Raw genomic sequence first — 17,929 nt, forward strand, 5'->3', positions numbered from 1 at the left:
TGTGAGCCTTGATTCCTCCCAAGGTTTCCTTCTCAACTCTGAGGGAGATATTCCTCGCCCATGGCTTGCTCACATATATTTTACAATTCATGTTAAAACTTTGCCTTTACTGGAATTATGTTGTAAAAAGCGCAATACAAATAAATTTGATCTGATTATTTGATCTGACAATATCAATTTCAGACAAATTTGGAAAATCAAGGCCATTTACACGATTGTCAGGTTTTTGCAGTGACTGTGTAAATGTGGACATTGCTGCTCGGTCTGTGTAGCATGTATCCCTTCAATTTTCTGACTTTTTGAGGCTAAAGCTGAAAATATAAAATTGGGTATAAAACTTAATTTGATTTATGCAAAAAAACAAATTGGTTTAGCAAAAAAAGGAATAGGATTTCATTCATTGTTCTAATTTCCTCACTTTTTATCTCTGCTCCTAATACTCTGAATATTAGGTGAACATTAGTAAAAGGAAAATTAGTCTGAAAATTGAATGTTACGCAGACCCTGCTCATTGGAGGACAAAGTACAGGGTGGGCCATTTATATGGATACACCTTAATAAAATGGGAATGGTTGGTGATATTAACTTCCTGTTTGTGGCACATTAGTATATGGGAGGGGGGGAACTTTTCAAGATGGGTGGTGACCATGGTGGCCATTTTGAAGTCGGCCATTTTGGATCCAACTTTTGTTTTTCAATGGAAAGAAGGTCATGTGACACATCAAACTTATTTGGAATTTCACAAGAAAAACAATGGTGTGTTTGTTTTTAACGTAACTTTATTCTTTCATAGAGTAGACAGGAAGTTAATATCACCAAACATTCCCATTTTATTAAGGTGTATCCATGGTGTATAAATGGCCCACCCTGTACACAAGCCATGCACTTGAGTTAAAGTACAGATACCTAAGGTAAAATATTACTCCAGTAAAAGTAGTCCTAGATTTAGATCTCCACTTTAGTAAAAGTAGGCTCTGTTCTCCCTATTACATCTCAGTGAAGCATCACAATAATTTTGAAGCTGTAATTTTATGGAAAAATATATTACATAAAGTTCATGCAAGCTCTCAGTTTTGTCTTCATATTTGCAAAGTTGGCCTATTTTTAAAGTTATTTCTGCAATTCTGAGCCATCTGTTTCTTAAATATGCTTTTATTTTTTCTGAAATTTTGCCTGATATACTTGGTTTTGTTTTTTTGGTTTGCCTTTTGGACTTGTTTATCTCGCTGTACTGATTTTCAGGTTTTGGGATATTTCTGGTTTTGACCTCACTTCTAGTATTGTGTAAATTTACACTTTAAATTGTTAAACACTTATAAAAACCTGCAACTGATGTAAAAACAGAGGTTGCCTTTCTTGTTTGTGTTGGCAATGTGAGTGGTTAAAAAAAACACCCTTGATCAAAAACTTAATACTTTGTTTGATCAAAACTTGTTTAAAAAATACTTGAAACTATAAGAAATGTTCAGAGCAAAGGAGACATCTGATCTAAAGAGCAAAAGACCCTAGTTAGATGATCACCACCACGTCACAAAATTCCATATACATATACATACCTTTGAGATGTCCTGACCATCAATGAGGATGCAGCCCTCCTGGACATCATAAAAACGGAAGAGCAGTCGGATGATTGTGCTTTTCCCTGACCCTGACTGACCAACCTGTGGTACGTGCAGAAACAACACAGCATTTAGTCCCAACACACGTTTTTAATCGACATGATAGATTTCCGAGGTGAAATTAAAGGCACGTGTTCATGAGTAATTTCTCATAGCATTTCTCCATACCAGATCTCTCTGCTTGTTGCATGTGCGCATGTCACTGAAATTGCAAGAGTATATGTACACGTGTGTGTGTGTGTGTGTGTGTGTGTGTGTGTATACTTGTATTCAATGCATACAAGTGAAAGGTAAAGTAAGGAGAGGATGTGTTAATATTTTCCACTATGTAGTTTTCCCTTCAAATTACAGCTTCAAAATCATTTTGATGCTTCATTGATCTGCAATTAGGAGAACAGAGCCTCTACTGTTGCTACTCTGGTCTCAGCACTGCAGAAACTGCACTATGTAACTTTTGAAGGTGGGTATAAAACTACCCTGCCTCCCTCCCCATCCCCACTGATTTCTGTACAGTGCTGTAAAACTGTAAAATGAATAACACTAGGGGGAGCCCCAGCAGCAAAAAAAAAAAAAAAAAATCCTACCTAGTGTTCCTTTAAAATGTTTAATTTGACTAGGTGCACGCAGACAGTTAACTATATTTCTATTATTTCAACACAGATCCTTTAATAATTGGAAACTTACCAGTGCTACAGTCTGACCAGGCATCACTGTGAATGACACATTTCTAAGAGTCTCCTTCCTGCAGGCATTCAAAATAAATTTTAATGTTTCAAAGAATGGATGTTTATATCCCTGGTCTTCAACTCATAACAGTCAGTCTGCTTTCTATGTCAATCAAAAAATATCTTTGGCATAAACATACATATATTTACATGGAGATAAGGAGCAGGAAATTGGAAACAATAGTATCCACAGCGCACAGGACAGTGAAATTCTGATTGTTTGTGATTGCAACAGTAATAACAACATAAAAGTTTACTTACCCTGCTGTGTAGCTAAAGACCACATTTTGGAAATCCACTCTGCCTTCAGTGCAGAGCAGATCTACTGCGTTTACATCATCTTTAACCTGCAGAGGAGAGAATCATAAGCTGGAGGAAACAAGTAGATGAATGAAGGATGCATTATAAGATCACACAAACAGGTCTGGACACAGAGAGAGCTACATTCCGGAAAATGATGAAACAGGTATTTTTTTTCATATCAGTGAGATCTAAAGAGGCTTTTCTTGTGGAGCAGTTGTTGTGTGATTTTTGTGGAGAGGTTTCCCACTACAGGGGCTTAGCCCTAACCAGAAAGAACACAAACACAGACAAACACAAAGACTTAATTTTATAAAATAATAACAGAAAGTGAGGTCATATGCTGACTTGAGTTGTGTCGGAAATGGTCTGTATTTACCAGATAAGCCCACATAAATGCCGCTACAGTGTTGTAAGTACTAGCGGGAAACTCAACTTCCAAATAGAGGATGTGTCCCAAAAAACGTAGCCATTGATAGATGTTTTGTTAAATGTTCCTATCACCATCGCTGTTATAGACAACAGACTCAGCAGGTTTTTCAAGGCCATTTTATTGTTACTGATACTGCACTTTAGTCCTGTTTTTTTGGACCTGACAATGTACAAAAACCACCACACACAATCACTATACACATTTCTCACACGCATTTAACTGCTCTTCTGTGAGACAGTCTTCCCAGTTTGACTCAGCAAGGTAAGCTCTTGTACGGGAAAACGGCAAAGATGAAAATCTCTTTGTAACACATAACACTCCCAAATAATAATAAATGTAAGACATTCATCTCCTACCTCTTTCTCCTCTGTTAGGAGCTCAAACATGTTCTCCATGTCAACAAACGCAGTCTGAATCATCCTAGGGTTAAGGAACAGACATTTACATATTTATATTTGAACCATATGCCATATTAGCGTCCACACTGAACCCGTGAAATCAGCCCTGTAACTACTTCACTGCCTTACCTGTAATATGTGCCAAACCAGTTGAGGGGAGTGTAAAGTTGAACAATGTAAGTCCCAAAGAGAACATAGTCTCCAACCTAGAAATCACAGGATAATCGCAAAGGTAATATTTATGTATGAAAACACTGTTTTTAGCATTATACAACAATGCTAGTCAAATAACTGCAGTGAAGTATAAGATGTGACCCTGAGATTTGGAGGGCAAAAGGGCAAGAAAATGGCATAAGGAATTAATTTAAAGTGAAGGTGGGAACAGATATGCAGAACCTGAAACTGATCCACTGTGACAAAGTATGCACAGAGCAGAGATCCAGCTAAAAGGCCACAACCTATGACCAGGTTCTGTGTTTGGTTCAAAAGAGCCAAAGAAGCATTTGTCTTCCACTCTGAGTTCTGGAGAAAAACAACATGGACATGTGTATCATTCCATGTCATAAACATGAACTAAAAGTTCACAGTGTTATATAAATACAGTACAATAAATTCAAAATAATGAAACAGGTTTTACAGTAAAAAGTTACACACATCCTTAGGATGCTGGAAGGATACATTTATTTAGAAACTACTCCATTTACTTGAGAAAAGGATTTACCTGATACTTTAAGATAGCTTCCTCAAAGCGACTGACTTCATAACTCTCAGAATTGTAGTACTTTACCTACAAAGATAATAATTCTAGCTTGAGTTACACATTTAGACTTGATTGACAGACAACTGAAAGAAATACAGAATTGGTTTCTTACCGTTTCAAAGTTCAGGAGAGAGTCCACTGCCCTGGACTTGGCGTTGTTGTCTTGCTGGTTCATGTCTCGTCGATACTTGGTTCTCCACTCCGTGATAACAATGGTCAACACTGGAAAAATTCACCCAACAAAAACATGGATATCTGTGATCTAAAAACCCATTACTGTCCACAAGAGAATGTTCAGGGTGGCAGTGGGTCCGGAGCCTACCCGGAATCACTGGGCGTAAGGCAGGAACACACCCTGGAGAGGGCACCAGTCCTTTGCAGGGTGACACACACTCACACTTACAGACATTTTCGAGTCACAGGGAGAACACACCAACTCCTCACAGACAGTCACCCGGAGGAAACCCACGCAGACACAGGGAGAACACACCACACTCCTCACAGACAGTCACCCGGAGAAAACCCACGCAGACGCAGGGAGAACACACCACACTCCTCACAGACAGTCACCCGGAGCAGGTCTTGAACCCACAACCTCCAGGTCCCTGGAGCTATGTGACTGCGACAACTACCTGCTGCGCTAGCGCGCTGCCCCTTAAATTAAAATTTTTTTTTTGAGAAAATGGCACTGATATAATGTACAGTAAGAAATATTAGGAATTGTTAGCCAGTATGAAAAAAGGATGTTGTTGGATGTTCATTTAAAATGTATCTAAGGCTGAATGATGTGGGTAAAATATTGAAATATATATTGATTATATTTCTTTATAATGTAGATGTAATGTGGGATAGAACTAGAAGTGTAGATTTTGTGATCTGAAAACTACATTCTTTCATTTGTGATTTTGACATTAAACAAAAAAGTTATTACAAACCTTTCATCCTGAGATTTACCTGTGCAAAATTTCACCACTTTCCAATCAATAAAATGTGGCATTATTTAATTCTTAATTTCTTAATGACTCAAAGTAAACAGCATTGTTAATCAACAAATCAAATACATAATGTAAGTAATAGGTTAGCCATCAAACAATAATCTTCTCAGGTCTTTAGATGTCAATAATGGACTTACAGAGGTAGAGGAACATGCAGATGAAGACAATGAGGCCGAACCAGGCGTTAAAATAGGAGACAAAGTAAACAATGGCAATCACGATGTCTGCTATAGTTGGCAAGATGGTGAATACAATGTAGCTGAGGAAATATAGAGAGAATTTATTAGTGTTTGATTGTAATGAGCAAAACCCAGCATAAAAACACAGCACACAGCAGTTGTTTTCTTCATTGATTCCTCTTATCATTATGAAACCTCCATTATATTGACACAGTACAGCTTTGATCCATCAAAGATTCCTCAGAGAAAAAGATTCCTCCATGTGTCTGATCCAATCTATTAACCACAATGTTCCACTACATTTCATTGCCTTGTACTTGCATTTGTGTAATGACAATAAAGCTGAATCTAATCTAATGCTTTCAGCTTTAATCTCCATCTTTTGTGTTGAATTTCATAGAGAAAAATGTGAAAATAATAAATCACTTTGATGAATAGTGTTGAACTATAAAAAAAATTGCTTAATGGAATGTCTATGATTGTGGGGAACTGCTTTTCTCTGTGGTTTGATTAAATTCAGAAGCTCTGCGTCTTTTAGGGTGGAATGGTATCGTTGAGGAGAAAAACGACTGCTGTTTGGCTGAAGTTTAAGTTTTCTGTAAGTATTTATTCACTGTTTGAATTACCACAAAAAACTCATTTATAACTTGAGTTGTTTCCGTCTGCGTTTACTTTCATGCAGTTAAATAAACACATATTTAGAGTGGGTCTCTTCCTAAATAATCTGAAATATCACCCACCTATGGAGCAGGAATAAAGCACCTATGGAGCATTATTCTCCGTGTTTGGAGGGCTCTTTGCTATTTTTTTTTTGTTGTGAGCAGAGAGAGAGAGGAAGCCTAGCATTCTTCACTGAGCCATTTTTTTTTTTACTCGATTTTTAATCAACACTGGGGGTTTGTTAACACATTAGAATGGTGTCCAGTGCACAAACAGACTGGAGAACTAGTAAATGGTAAGGTTACATACTTTGAATTTTATATTAAATTTAAAAAAATGTTTTTTGATTACAATCGTGAATGTCCCCTTTAAATATGCAAAACAAGAACCTGAGGGCCATCAGTACATATTAGAGAGTGTGGAGAATTGCAGCATAGGAGGTGAATTTGTACTTTAATAGGTTGCTGACGGAGGACGTGCCGCGGTCGATGCTGCGCAGAACATCTCCTGTCTTTCGCCCCAGATGCCAGCGAAGTGACAGAGCATGCAGATGTGCGAACAGCTGCAGCTGAACAGTGCGACTGGTGTGTTGCTGAACACGTGTCCACAGGAAGGAGCGCATGTTACTGACAAAACCTGACGTTCCTGTGAACAACAAAGGAGAAAAGGCTTCAGATACAGAGCTTTAAATACAAGAGCACTTCATTAAAAAAAAAAAGGAACTTCAAACAAGCAACTCACACAAAACACCATCTGTCCAGCCCTTAATCATATTATTAGTTTAATGATGCCCAGAGCGTGGTTTCCACTGTGGTTTACAAACCTATACAGTACTCATTCCTTGTACATTTTCAGTGTTTTCTCTGCTCTTACTCATACATTTTTAACCATGGAACAGGAATGAGTATGAATTTTTGAATTTTAAAATTGTTGCAAAGTTTCAAAAATCAAGAATTACAGAAATGTAAGGCTGCCAACTGGGAAATGGCTATAGAAAAGACTAGAGCAGCTGCCTAAATGGTGCCACATGCCAGCTGAGGAGTACACATCTTGTTGCTGACAGTACAAAGCACAGCAATACCGTACACAAACATTACAGAGAGAGCTAATCGCTTATTTTCCAATGTACGTACTTATATACCTTTAATGAAATACATTTTGAATAAAGATGATCTCGGCTCTTCACAAATTCAAAGGTTCAAGGTAAAATAACTGATCTCTTTGGAAGTCCATTTTTATAATAATGACAAAACGCAATATATAATTAAACATTGTATTTTTGTTAATACTTTTTTGAAAATGTTATTATGTTTAGCACAAATAAATACAGCCAATGGGATGGGTTTGAACAGCATGCATACTTCTAACAGAAAATACATCCAGAGACTTTCAGTGGCCCAGAGCTTAGAAGAAAATCCATTAAAAAAAGTAGCTTTTTTTCCTAAAGTGAGCTAGAGTTGCTGCCAGCCTCTCGGAAGATTACATAATACACTTAGCCCAGACACTACAGCACTTAAACTATTATTTCTATTATCTATAAAAACAGTCAAAGAGTACATTTCTGTAGAGAAATGATGTATGACCCGACTTCTTGTCTGGGACACCAGACTACACAAGAGACACAGGGAAAATGACTGTGGAAGCACTATTGTTCAGAGAGTTTTGTAGCAGTGCAGAGAGAGAATTTGATGTGTGTGTGTGTACTGCAGCTCACCTGCTCCCCCACCCTGCAGGAATTTGAGGAGAACATAGATACATACTGTCATTGAAAGCACCTTCCAGTTCTCCTTTTCTGATAAAGCATTCACTGTAGAACAGAAGAGTAAAAAGAATCCATTAGATTACACAGAAGATCCTCGTATGGAGAGAACCATGTATCTCAATTTTTTTCCAGTCTGCATTTTTATGCATTACCACATCAGCTGCTCTTTACACTCTGTGAACATCTGGTGATGGGTCAATTGATCCAAAGGATCCATTCTTACATCACGTGTAAAAATGTCTTACATTAACTAGAATGAAAATGTGTGATCATTGTAGAGCACCCAGTTACAGTGCTGTATTTTATTATGATTTTCAAACACAGGATGTGTGTTAACTTCAGTGTTTGCTGTTTTATAAAGATTGAATATCCTGGAAATATTAATCGCTCAGAAATATACATCCCTTAAAGCAACTTGATACACTAGAAAATGTGTAGAATTTAAATCACACAGAATCACAAAGGATAAGGAAAAAATGTATTATGTTTATAAGATGTTCAATAAAATGCTCCTACTATACACTACTTCCTCATGACAATTGTTATGACTGTGTGTAGAGCTGCTAGCGAGCAAGGCAAGGCAAGTTTATTTATAGAGCACTTTTCAAACAGAGCAATTCAAAGTGCTTTACAGAAGAAAAACATTTAAATTAAAAGCCAGAATAACATCATAAAAGTCCAATAAAACAATTACATTTAGTCATTCATTCATTATCTGTAACCCTTATCCAGTTCAAGATCGCGGTGGGTCCAGAGCCTACCTGGAATCATTGGGCGCAAGGCAGGAATACACCCTGGAGGGGGCGCCAGTCCTTCACAGGGCAACACAGACACACACATTCACTCACACCTACCAACACTTTTGAGTCACCAATCCACCTACCAACGTGTGTTTTTAGACTGGGAGGAAACCGGAGCACCCGGAGGAAACCCACGCAGACACAGGGAGAACACACCACGCTCCTCACAGACATTCACCCAGAGGAAACCGATGCAGACACAGGGAGAACACACCACACTCCTCACAGACAGTCACCCAGAGGAAACCGACGCAGACACAGGGAGAACACACCACACTCCTCACAGACAGTCACCCAGAGGAAACCGACGCAGACACAGGGAGAACACACCACACTCCTCACAGACAGTCACCCAGAGGAAACCGACGCAGACACAGGGAGAACACACCAAACTCCTCACAGACAGTCACCCAGAGGAAACCCATGCAGACACAGGGAGAACACACCACACTCCTCACAGACAGTCACCCAGAGCGGGAATCGAACCCACAACCTCCAGGCCCCTGGAGCTGTGTGGCTGCGACACTACCTGCTGCGCCACCGTGCCGCCCCAAAACAATTACATAAAAAGAGTAAAAAATGGAAGGGTAACAATTTCCTGACTGACTTGCACCTAATGTTGAAAATGCTCATGCGTGAGTAATTCACCAAGAAAACTTAAGGTGGAGCTACTACACCGTCTGTTGTTAGTTTAGCCGTACTTCACATTCCAGTTCATGAACTAAATTTGGAACCATTTGGCACGTTTCCACCAACATAAACTGGATTACGAATCAGTAAAATTTGCTTCCAGCTGGAACCAAAGAACAGTAGGTTCTTCAGCACGAACAATAGGAAGTAAGACAGGAACACGCTCAGTTTGTGTGTGCTTCTGGGGCTGTGTTTGGTGCAACACCATGTATGTTGGCCAGAGCCTTGGCTCTGCATAGCTCAGCAGTTTCTGTACAACACAGTCACATCATAAAAACCACATGTAAACAAAGCCATTGATATGAAGCACCAAAGCCTCTCCAGACCTTCCAATGACATGGGTATGTATTTTGGGGCTTTCCTGTTTTTGAAATGCCAGAAACACCTGGCAGTCCGGCAAAACTAGGCTTGTCCAGTTTCTTTTTGCTCTATCAGAGGCAGTAAAATTCCTGTAGTCCCTGCAGATGTAGAGAATAGAGGCCTAGGTTCCACAATGGATGGCCATGTCAGCTACATTAAGAACATCCACTTCAAGAGTTCCACTTGAACTCTGGTTTCTGAGAAACAGACACAGATTCAATAAAATATTTATTTAACATCAGACCCTATCATACTTGAGACTGAGTCTATGACCTCAGTTAAAGACTCCTCAGTTTAACTCCGTGTCCTCGTCTCACTGACTTATGTATGACTTCTGAATAAAAAGAGGTGCAGAGAAGCCAGACTCGGACGATGCATTAAAAAAAACTGTTGGCTTTGGTCTCGGCTGAGAGAGGAGATTTCGGACCTTCCCATTCATTTACATTCATGGCCATTTTGACTGTGCACTTGGAATCAAATGAGGGAGAAGAAAAGGTGGAGGAATTAAAAAAAATGATAAAGGAAAATTTTCCCCACAGCGAGAGCAAAATACTCTCCCTCTCTTTCTTAGCTAGGATGGCGAGAGAGCTGATTTTCAGCCCTGGCATGGGGCAGAGGGGGCCGTGAACAAAAAGCCCCTTGTACCAGCGTGTTAACTCTGCTAAAAGCCCCTAATGCCCCCTAATCGTGACTGGCAGGGTTGGTGACCTCCCCTATCACCCCCACCAAACCTCACAAAAGCCCACTTCTCTCCCGTCGCTTCTTTCATCTGTCTCCAAAGGCAAAAGCCCACTATTGCCCTCTAAACGTAGAGTGGACAGAGCAACACGTCACAAAGGTGAACCTGAGTCAGTCTGAAGCAGCGGGGAAAGGAAAAGGGGATGTGGGAATATAATGATAATATCAATGAGAAAAATAATGTAGAGTAACGATGTGCAGAAAGAGAGAGGTGTGACATGTGAGTAGAGAGAGAGGGAGAGAGAGAGAGAGGGAGAGAGAGAGAGTAAATAGAGAAAAGGGCTGAAATGGAGCCTTGAGCCATGGAAAGCTTTAGCATAGTTGGGTTTTGTCCCACGTTTTCTTTGTCAGAGTCAGATGCTTTTTGGCTTGGGAGAGCGGAGGGCTTTGACTTCGGCGAGGGGTTTTGGGGGGCCGGTCTCACATCCAGCTGGCCCAAAACAACAAGGGGCTGGGAACACTGAGGAGGGAGGGGCACAGAGAATACCCTGAGAGCACCCCAACCCACACACACACACACAGCTCCCATCCGTGTGTTCTTATATTTTATTCTTTTTTTTTTTTTTTTTTTTAAGTTAGCATCTACAGTTTGATTGCCAGTATTCACTGAACCACATATTATAATTTTCCAAGCTGTAATTCAGTCCTGTTAATCATCATAACCATGGGCCCAAAACAGATGTTATTGAATACAGCATTGCCTTGAATAATAGTGGATATTATGCAAATTACTGTTCTTCTTTCATTCTCTTTGAACCCATTGAGCACAGACTGACCAGAAATGTCCAAAGATGTCCCTTACTGAACCAGCTTGGTCTGACTTAAATTAGTTCATAAAAACAGACATCATCCTTGGTCAGGTTTCCATATAAATCTAGTCATCTTTCACCCTCCATCAAGTGTATATTTTCTGCGACCATAAAAGGAGGATTTCTATGTTCTAAAAAGGCCTCTGGTTACGGCAAGACATATGAAGCACTTTCACTCTGGTCAAAGATTATATGTCTATATGTTCATTCTCTTCTGTTTCATTCATTGTTGAGGTCTTTGTGCTCGTCAGGATGTGTTGGTTTGGCCACTTTTGCCTCTAATTTAAACATTTCCAATCAAAGTTTCCACTACTAACATTCATTCATTCATTATCTGTAACCCTTATCCAGTTCAGGGTCGCAGTGGGTCCAGAGCCTACCTGGAATCATTGGGCGCAAGGCAGGAATAGACCCTGGAGGGGGCGCCAGGGCAACACAGACACACACACACAAACACACACACATTCACTCACACCTATGGACACTTTTGAGTCGCCAATCCACCTACCAACGTGTGTTTTTGGACTGTGGGAGGAAACAAAAGCACCCGGAGGAAACCCACGACACAGGGAGAACACACCACACTCCTCACAGACGGTCACTCGGAGGAAACCCACACAGACACAGAGAGAACACACCACACTCCTCACAGACAGTCACTCGGAGGAAACCCACGCAGACACAGGGAGAACACACCACACTCCTCACAGACAGTCACCCGGAGGAAACCCACGCAGACACAGGGAGAACACACCACACTCCTCACAGACAGTCACCCGGAGGAAACCCACACGGACACAGGGAGAACACACCACACTACTCACAGACAGTCACTCGGAGGAAACCCACACAGACACAGAGAGAACACACCACACTCCTCACAGTCACCCAGAGGAAACCCACGCGGACACAGGGAGAACACACCACACTCCTCACAGACAGTCACCCGGAGCGGGAATGGAACCCACAACCTCCAGGCCCCTGGAGCTGTGTGACTGCGACACCTACCTGCTGCGCCACCATGCCGCCCCCACTACTAACAGTTAATTGCTTATGTATACAAACAACATCCACTCAGAAAAACTATAATGTATTTACTCACTCAGTCATAAAATGCCAATGAACATGAAAATACCACCAAGAATATCAAATGGGAGGGTAAGCCAGTGGGGACATATTTCAGTTTTACAGCAAACTGCATTTGGAGAACAGCGCTACATGCCATCGTCGCGTAATACAGTTAATATTGTTGTGAATTATTAAATAATATTAGAAGCAATTCAAGTTGGTAATTTTATGGGAATTGCATTACCACCAAAGAGAAAATAAACACTCTGTTCAGACCGATTGGTATTTCTCTGGCAATTATATAAGCATTAAGAGTCAAAATGGAAATGCAAACTACGCGGTAAAGCCCTGAATTTGGATTATGATTATATTAATTGTGGAGATAATTCAGCAGACAATAATCAATTGCCTAAATCCACATTATTGCTCACACCATTATATCCAGCTCAGAGAACCGTCTACAGTTTTTCCTCCTGTTCTGCCTTGCACTGCGTTTTGAAAGAAGGCAGAGAAATGTCTGAAACCCCAACAACTCAGAGCCACTTGCTCTTTATTTAGAAATTCTTATTAAAGGCCAGCATCTCACTAATTACACTGCTGGCTTACACACATATATTCACTGCCCACCTAGCTCTCTAAGAACCACTGGTTCATACATCATTCTGCCCACTTACTACACAACAGGTTTTTACAATGAATTAAACAATAATGTATGTAATTTTCCAGGAAAAATGCAGCATGACATAAACCTCTGAGCCATAAAGACAGGGAAATAACTACACAAACATGTGGCAAACCACTTATTTAATAAACAAAATATCTTTCCTAGAAAAGAGGGACTCTGATATGTTTGAACACGGCGCCCTCTAGTGTTTGATTTCAGATGGGTCTGAATCTATTTGGGGTGGGTCTATTTATTCAGACATAGAATCTTTGTCTAAGAAGGTAATTTAACAGAAAAATGAAAGACATTATTCACTTACAATGAACATTACTCTTAAAATATTCTTAGCTATTTTCGCCAGCTTCTACTGGTCTGATAGTTTTGTATTTTTGAAACAGTATAAGCTGCATTGTAAAATCATTCATTCATTGTCTGTAACCCTTATGCAGCCCAGGGTAGTTGTGGGTCCGGAGCCCACACGGAATCACTGGGCGCAAGGTGGGAACACACCCTGGAGGGGGCGCCAGTCCTTCACAGGGCGACACACACTCACACCTAGGGACACTTTTGAGTCGCCAATCCAGCTACCAGTGTGTGTTGTTTGGACCGTGGGAGGAAACCGGAGCACACGGAGGAAACCCACACATACACAGGGAGAACACACCACACTCCTCTCAGACAATAACCTGGAGGAAACCCACGCAGACACAGGGAGAACACACCACACTCCTCACAGACAGTCACCCGGAGGAAACCCATGCAGACACAGAGAGAACACACCACTCTCCTCACAGACAGTCACCCGGAGGAAACCCAGGCAGACATGGGGAGAACACATCACACTCCTCACAGACAGTCACCCAGAGGAAACCCACACAGACACAGGGAGAACACACCACACTCCTCACAGACAGTCACCCGGAGGAAACCCACGCAGACACAGGGAGAACACACCACACTCCTCACAGACAGTCACCCGGAGGAAACCCAAGCAGACACAGGAAGAACACACCACACTCCTCACAGACAGTCACCCGGAGGAAACCCACGCAGACACAGGGAGAACACACCACACTCCTCACAGACAGTCACCCGGAGGAAACCCATGCAGACACAGGGAGAACACACCACACTCCTCACAGACAGTCACCCGGAGGAAACCCACGCAGACACAGAGAGAACACACCACACTCCTCACAGACAGTCACCCGGAGGAAACCCATACAGACACAGGGAGAACACGCCACACTCCTCACAGACAGTCACCCGGAGGAAACCCATACAGACACAGGGAGAACACACCACACTTCTCACAGAATCGAACCCACAACCTCCAGGTCCCTGGAGCTATGTGACTGTGACACCTACCTGCTGCGCCACCGTGCCACCCCAGCACTGTAAATTATTATTTTAAAATTAAAAATGACCAAACCAGACAAATATAAGGGTTTTTGTTTTCTTATGGAGATCATTTACCAATGAAGCCACTATTATGTACTACATACACTGTCAGAAATAAAGTATTATACAGGTAAATTACCGTTCACTAAAGACACAAATCATGTAAATATACCTTTAAAATCACACCCTCCCTTTTCCATTGCTCACTAGCAGCTTTACATAGTCATAACAATTCTCATGAGGAAGTAGTGTATAGTAGTGGTATTTAATTAAAATACTTATAAATATAATGCATTTTCCCCCCATTAGCCTTGGTGATTTTGTGTGATTAATGGTCCAGTTGTGTTCCCTAAAGGTGACTTACATTCTCTTCTCAGAATGAAAGGTGAATATTTTTCTGAGAGTGAGAAGCTTTGATTTGCTTAGAGACGTCTGTCAGAGATCAGATGATCATTTACTTTACCTATGTCCTTGCTGTAGATGGGCACAAACACATTGATGATTCGCTCCATTCCCAGTAAAACAACACACAGCAGCACCAGCACCTGCAGGGGACCGTTCCCTCTAGGCCACATGTACGGCATCAGCAGTGCCGCTTTCCTCCTTAAATCCTTCCATGTTGACCCGGACACTACTTTGACCTGACCAGACTCTTGTTGTCTGCCATCTTTGGACTTGAGAAAACAGACAGGAAATGATAAAAGAAAAAAAAACTAGCATCAGATTTTGGGCAAAGAAACATTAACAACATAAACAAACAGTGTGTATCATATGGATATGTCATTCATTTCTACTGAGTAACGATACGGAAAGGTTCCTATTTTTTTTTTTATTGCTGACATTTTACAAGACTGACAGATCAGAATCTGTATTTATGTAGTACACGTGTACGAATGACACCATATTGTTCTAGAAGAAGAATCCAGAAGAAGAATATACGGTGTGCATGTCCCTTGGAGATACTGTCTTGACCTCTAAGGCCGAAAGATCTTTTCTCCATTGCTGATGGTTTTGTGAAAATGTAATTCTCTGGGGCACTTAAAGGCTAAGCACCACTTAATGGACCTCCATGAATATTTCACATTATTTTAGTTACTGACAGATATAAGTATGAATTAAAATGAAAATAGCAGCTTAATTTGCTTTAAAACTGACAATTTTATTAAATTGACGGAAAAACCCGAGCTCGCTACGGAAATTCTTGAACGCGACCGTGACGTCACTGGTGGACAACAGCTGAACAACGCCGCGGTAAAACACCGTTATGACTGACTGTTATGACAGTATCTAGCTAAATAACCAACATTATTCATGACAATAGCCTAGCAATAAGCTAAACTCAAATTTAGAGGTACCGTTATTCTTGTAAATGTGATCGAAGTCGAACTCGAATTCATCCGACACTATAAACCTCCGTAATGCAGCTACGTAGCCGAGTATAATCTGAGCCACCGAGTTTAGCGAGTCAAGCTAACGTTAACTAACACCAACTAAAACAGGCGAAGTGAGTGTCCTTACCCTGTTTACCTCCATGTTACAGAGGCTCTTGAACACCTTTCGTTGGTGTCCTTACATGCCCATATTGTTGGAAAAGCGCCAGTGAAATGAGCTACAGATAACGGAGTGAGCGGATGGTCCTTTCCAAAGTGCCTGTTTAAAGTTGGCAATTTTAGTCCATTTTCTGGATATTTTGGGATCTTTGGGCCATTTGTGCACAGATGTCCCACTGTACATTGAATGATTGCAGCCAAAAACAACACACCTTTTCGACATTTTGCATTAAATTAAGTGTAACTTCTAGAGTTGTTGTCCACCATCTACGTCACAGGCAAGACGCCTATTAGTTAGGGTGACCAGACGTCCCCTTTTACCCGGACATGTCCTCTTTTTTAAATGTCCGGGCGGAATTTCACAAACGTCCGGGATTTTGTTTTTCTAGAGCTTACATAGAACTTCGAGAAGCGTTTCGTTCACAAACTAGTCCCGCCCTCCCCTACTCCGATTGGTTCGCTTGAGAGAGAAGGGGGCTTGGTGAAGTAGCCTCAAATCTTCGGATTGGACGGTCTGGACTGTAGAGCCACCGTTATTGGTCGATAACCTTCTCTGTAAACATTTAATTGGTCAGTCTGCACGTCAGTATTCGTCCAATCCCACCCCCACCAACGGTCTTTTAAACCTTATTCCTTGAATTAGTAAGAAATAACATGTTTTCTGACTATCAATAAACACAAGTTAGGAACTCAAATTCAACTGTATTTATTTGTTTGACTAGAAATGAACAGAAGAGCAGCCTTAAGGTTTGCTCATAGATCAGTGGACACCAACATAATCTAAACTAACTGTGGACAGAGGAGGACAATACACAAACGTTCTCGTTCTCTCTCTCTCTCTCTCTCTCTCTCTCTCTCTCTCTCTCTCTACAGGACTTCTCTTACCTCCACAGATACTATGAAGCTCTGCTTCGTCTCAGTTTCTTTCCTTTTACTGTGTGAACGCTTGTTTTCCATCTCTGTAAGTTCGGGTATTTCTCATATTCTCACAAACATGTCTCTGATCATTTGTCCATCGGTGTCACGCCACTCAGAGCTCTGTCACACAGACTGTTCTGGACCCTCCGGTTTTCCCGCAGCAGCGGCTCGCGTTTGGAGCCGTGTTGTCGTCATATCGACCGCCGTGGTCATGTGAGCACTTCGGAATTTAATACATTAGCAGAAGTGAAAATAGGAAACTACATTTTTCTTAAACTCAGCCTGGCTCTGCCAAACAAACCTGCTCGGCCAGCTCAGACTGTAATTTGTCTTAACGAGATTATACTGAGCTGGCTAACGCAGGGTACGTTTTCCTTTCATTTCTAGGGTTTGTTATCTAGTACCCGCCTGTTCCGTAAAGGTCCAGAAGGTCAAAGGCTTTGACCAGGAAGGATCCAGCCAGGTCCAGTCTTAAATAGTACAAATTCAGCCACACTTTGGTGAGTTTTGGGACTTCATTTCACTCTCTACCCCATAAATGTCCAGTTAAATCTAACGGAATTAAGTGTATGAATAAAAGTGATATGTGCACAGTGCCACGCTGTGGTGAAGTGCTGTTACTGCAGCTGCTGCCTAAGGTCCTCATGCAGTCAAAGAACCCAGAGAAATGTTGAATTTAAAAAAGGCACTGACATACTATGACTAAAATATTTTTGGGGTTAATTAGAACATTGATTTGGTAAATGGGAAATGGCTCAGACTTTCTCTCTGTGTGTTGCTGGAGGTGGTCATCATCCATATTCTATCGCTCTATAATATTAATTAGCTGAAACATATCTAGTATTTAAGGGCAGCACGGTGGCGCAGCAGTCACACAGCTCCAGGGACCTGGAGGTTGTGGGTTCAATTCCCGCTCCGGGTGACTGTATGTGAGGAGTGTGGTGTGTTCTCCCTGTGTCCGCGTGGGTTTCCTCCGGGTGACTGTCTGTGAGGAGTGTGGTGTGTTCTCCCCGTGTCTGCGTGGGTTTCCTCCGGGTGACTGTCTGTGAGGAGTGTGGTGTGTTCTCCCCGTGTCTGCGTGGGTTTCCTCCGGGTGCTCC

The 17,929-nt window shown here is 41.3% G+C and overlaps 1 protein-coding gene across 3 annotated transcripts in view; it reads right to left on the reverse strand.

The window, feature by feature from the left end:
• The window catches only part of abcb6b (ATP binding cassette subfamily B member 6 (LAN blood group) b), a 38,656-nt gene extending 21,632 nt beyond the window's left edge, over positions 1-17,024 (reverse strand). For 2 of the 3 annotated variants that reach the window (XM_066641251.1, XM_066641250.1), the window contains exons 1-13: positions 16,797-17,024; positions 14,825-15,035; positions 7,784-7,876; positions 6,522-6,714; positions 5,368-5,489; positions 4,348-4,457; positions 4,197-4,262; positions 3,872-3,997; positions 3,605-3,681; positions 3,434-3,497; positions 2,606-2,691; positions 2,304-2,361; positions 1,557-1,661 (exon numbers count right to left, since the gene is read on the reverse strand). In XM_066641251.1, coding sequence (XP_066497348.1) covers positions 1,557-1,661; positions 2,304-2,361; positions 2,606-2,691; positions 3,434-3,497; positions 3,605-3,681; positions 3,872-3,997; positions 4,197-4,262; positions 4,348-4,457; positions 5,368-5,489; positions 6,522-6,714; positions 7,784-7,876; positions 14,825-15,035; positions 16,797-16,868 — 1,383 coding nt within the window. In that variant the 5' untranslated portion in view covers positions 16,869-17,024. Of the gene's footprint in view, positions 1-1,556; positions 1,662-2,303; positions 2,362-2,605; positions 2,692-3,433; positions 3,498-3,604; positions 3,682-3,871; positions 3,998-4,196; positions 4,263-4,347; positions 4,458-5,367; positions 5,490-6,521; positions 6,715-7,783; positions 7,877-14,824; positions 15,036-15,879; positions 15,996-16,796 lie in introns of those variants that run through there. The other variant, XM_066641252.1, reaches the window with a different exon arrangement.
• Between the last annotated feature and the right edge of the window lie 905 nt (positions 17,025-17,929).

This window comes from Hoplias malabaricus, chromosome 12, assembly GCF_029633855.1.
Source record: "Hoplias malabaricus isolate fHopMal1 chromosome 12, fHopMal1.hap1, whole genome shotgun sequence".
Lineage (NCBI taxonomy): Eukaryota > Metazoa > Chordata > Actinopteri > Characiformes > Erythrinidae > Hoplias > Hoplias malabaricus.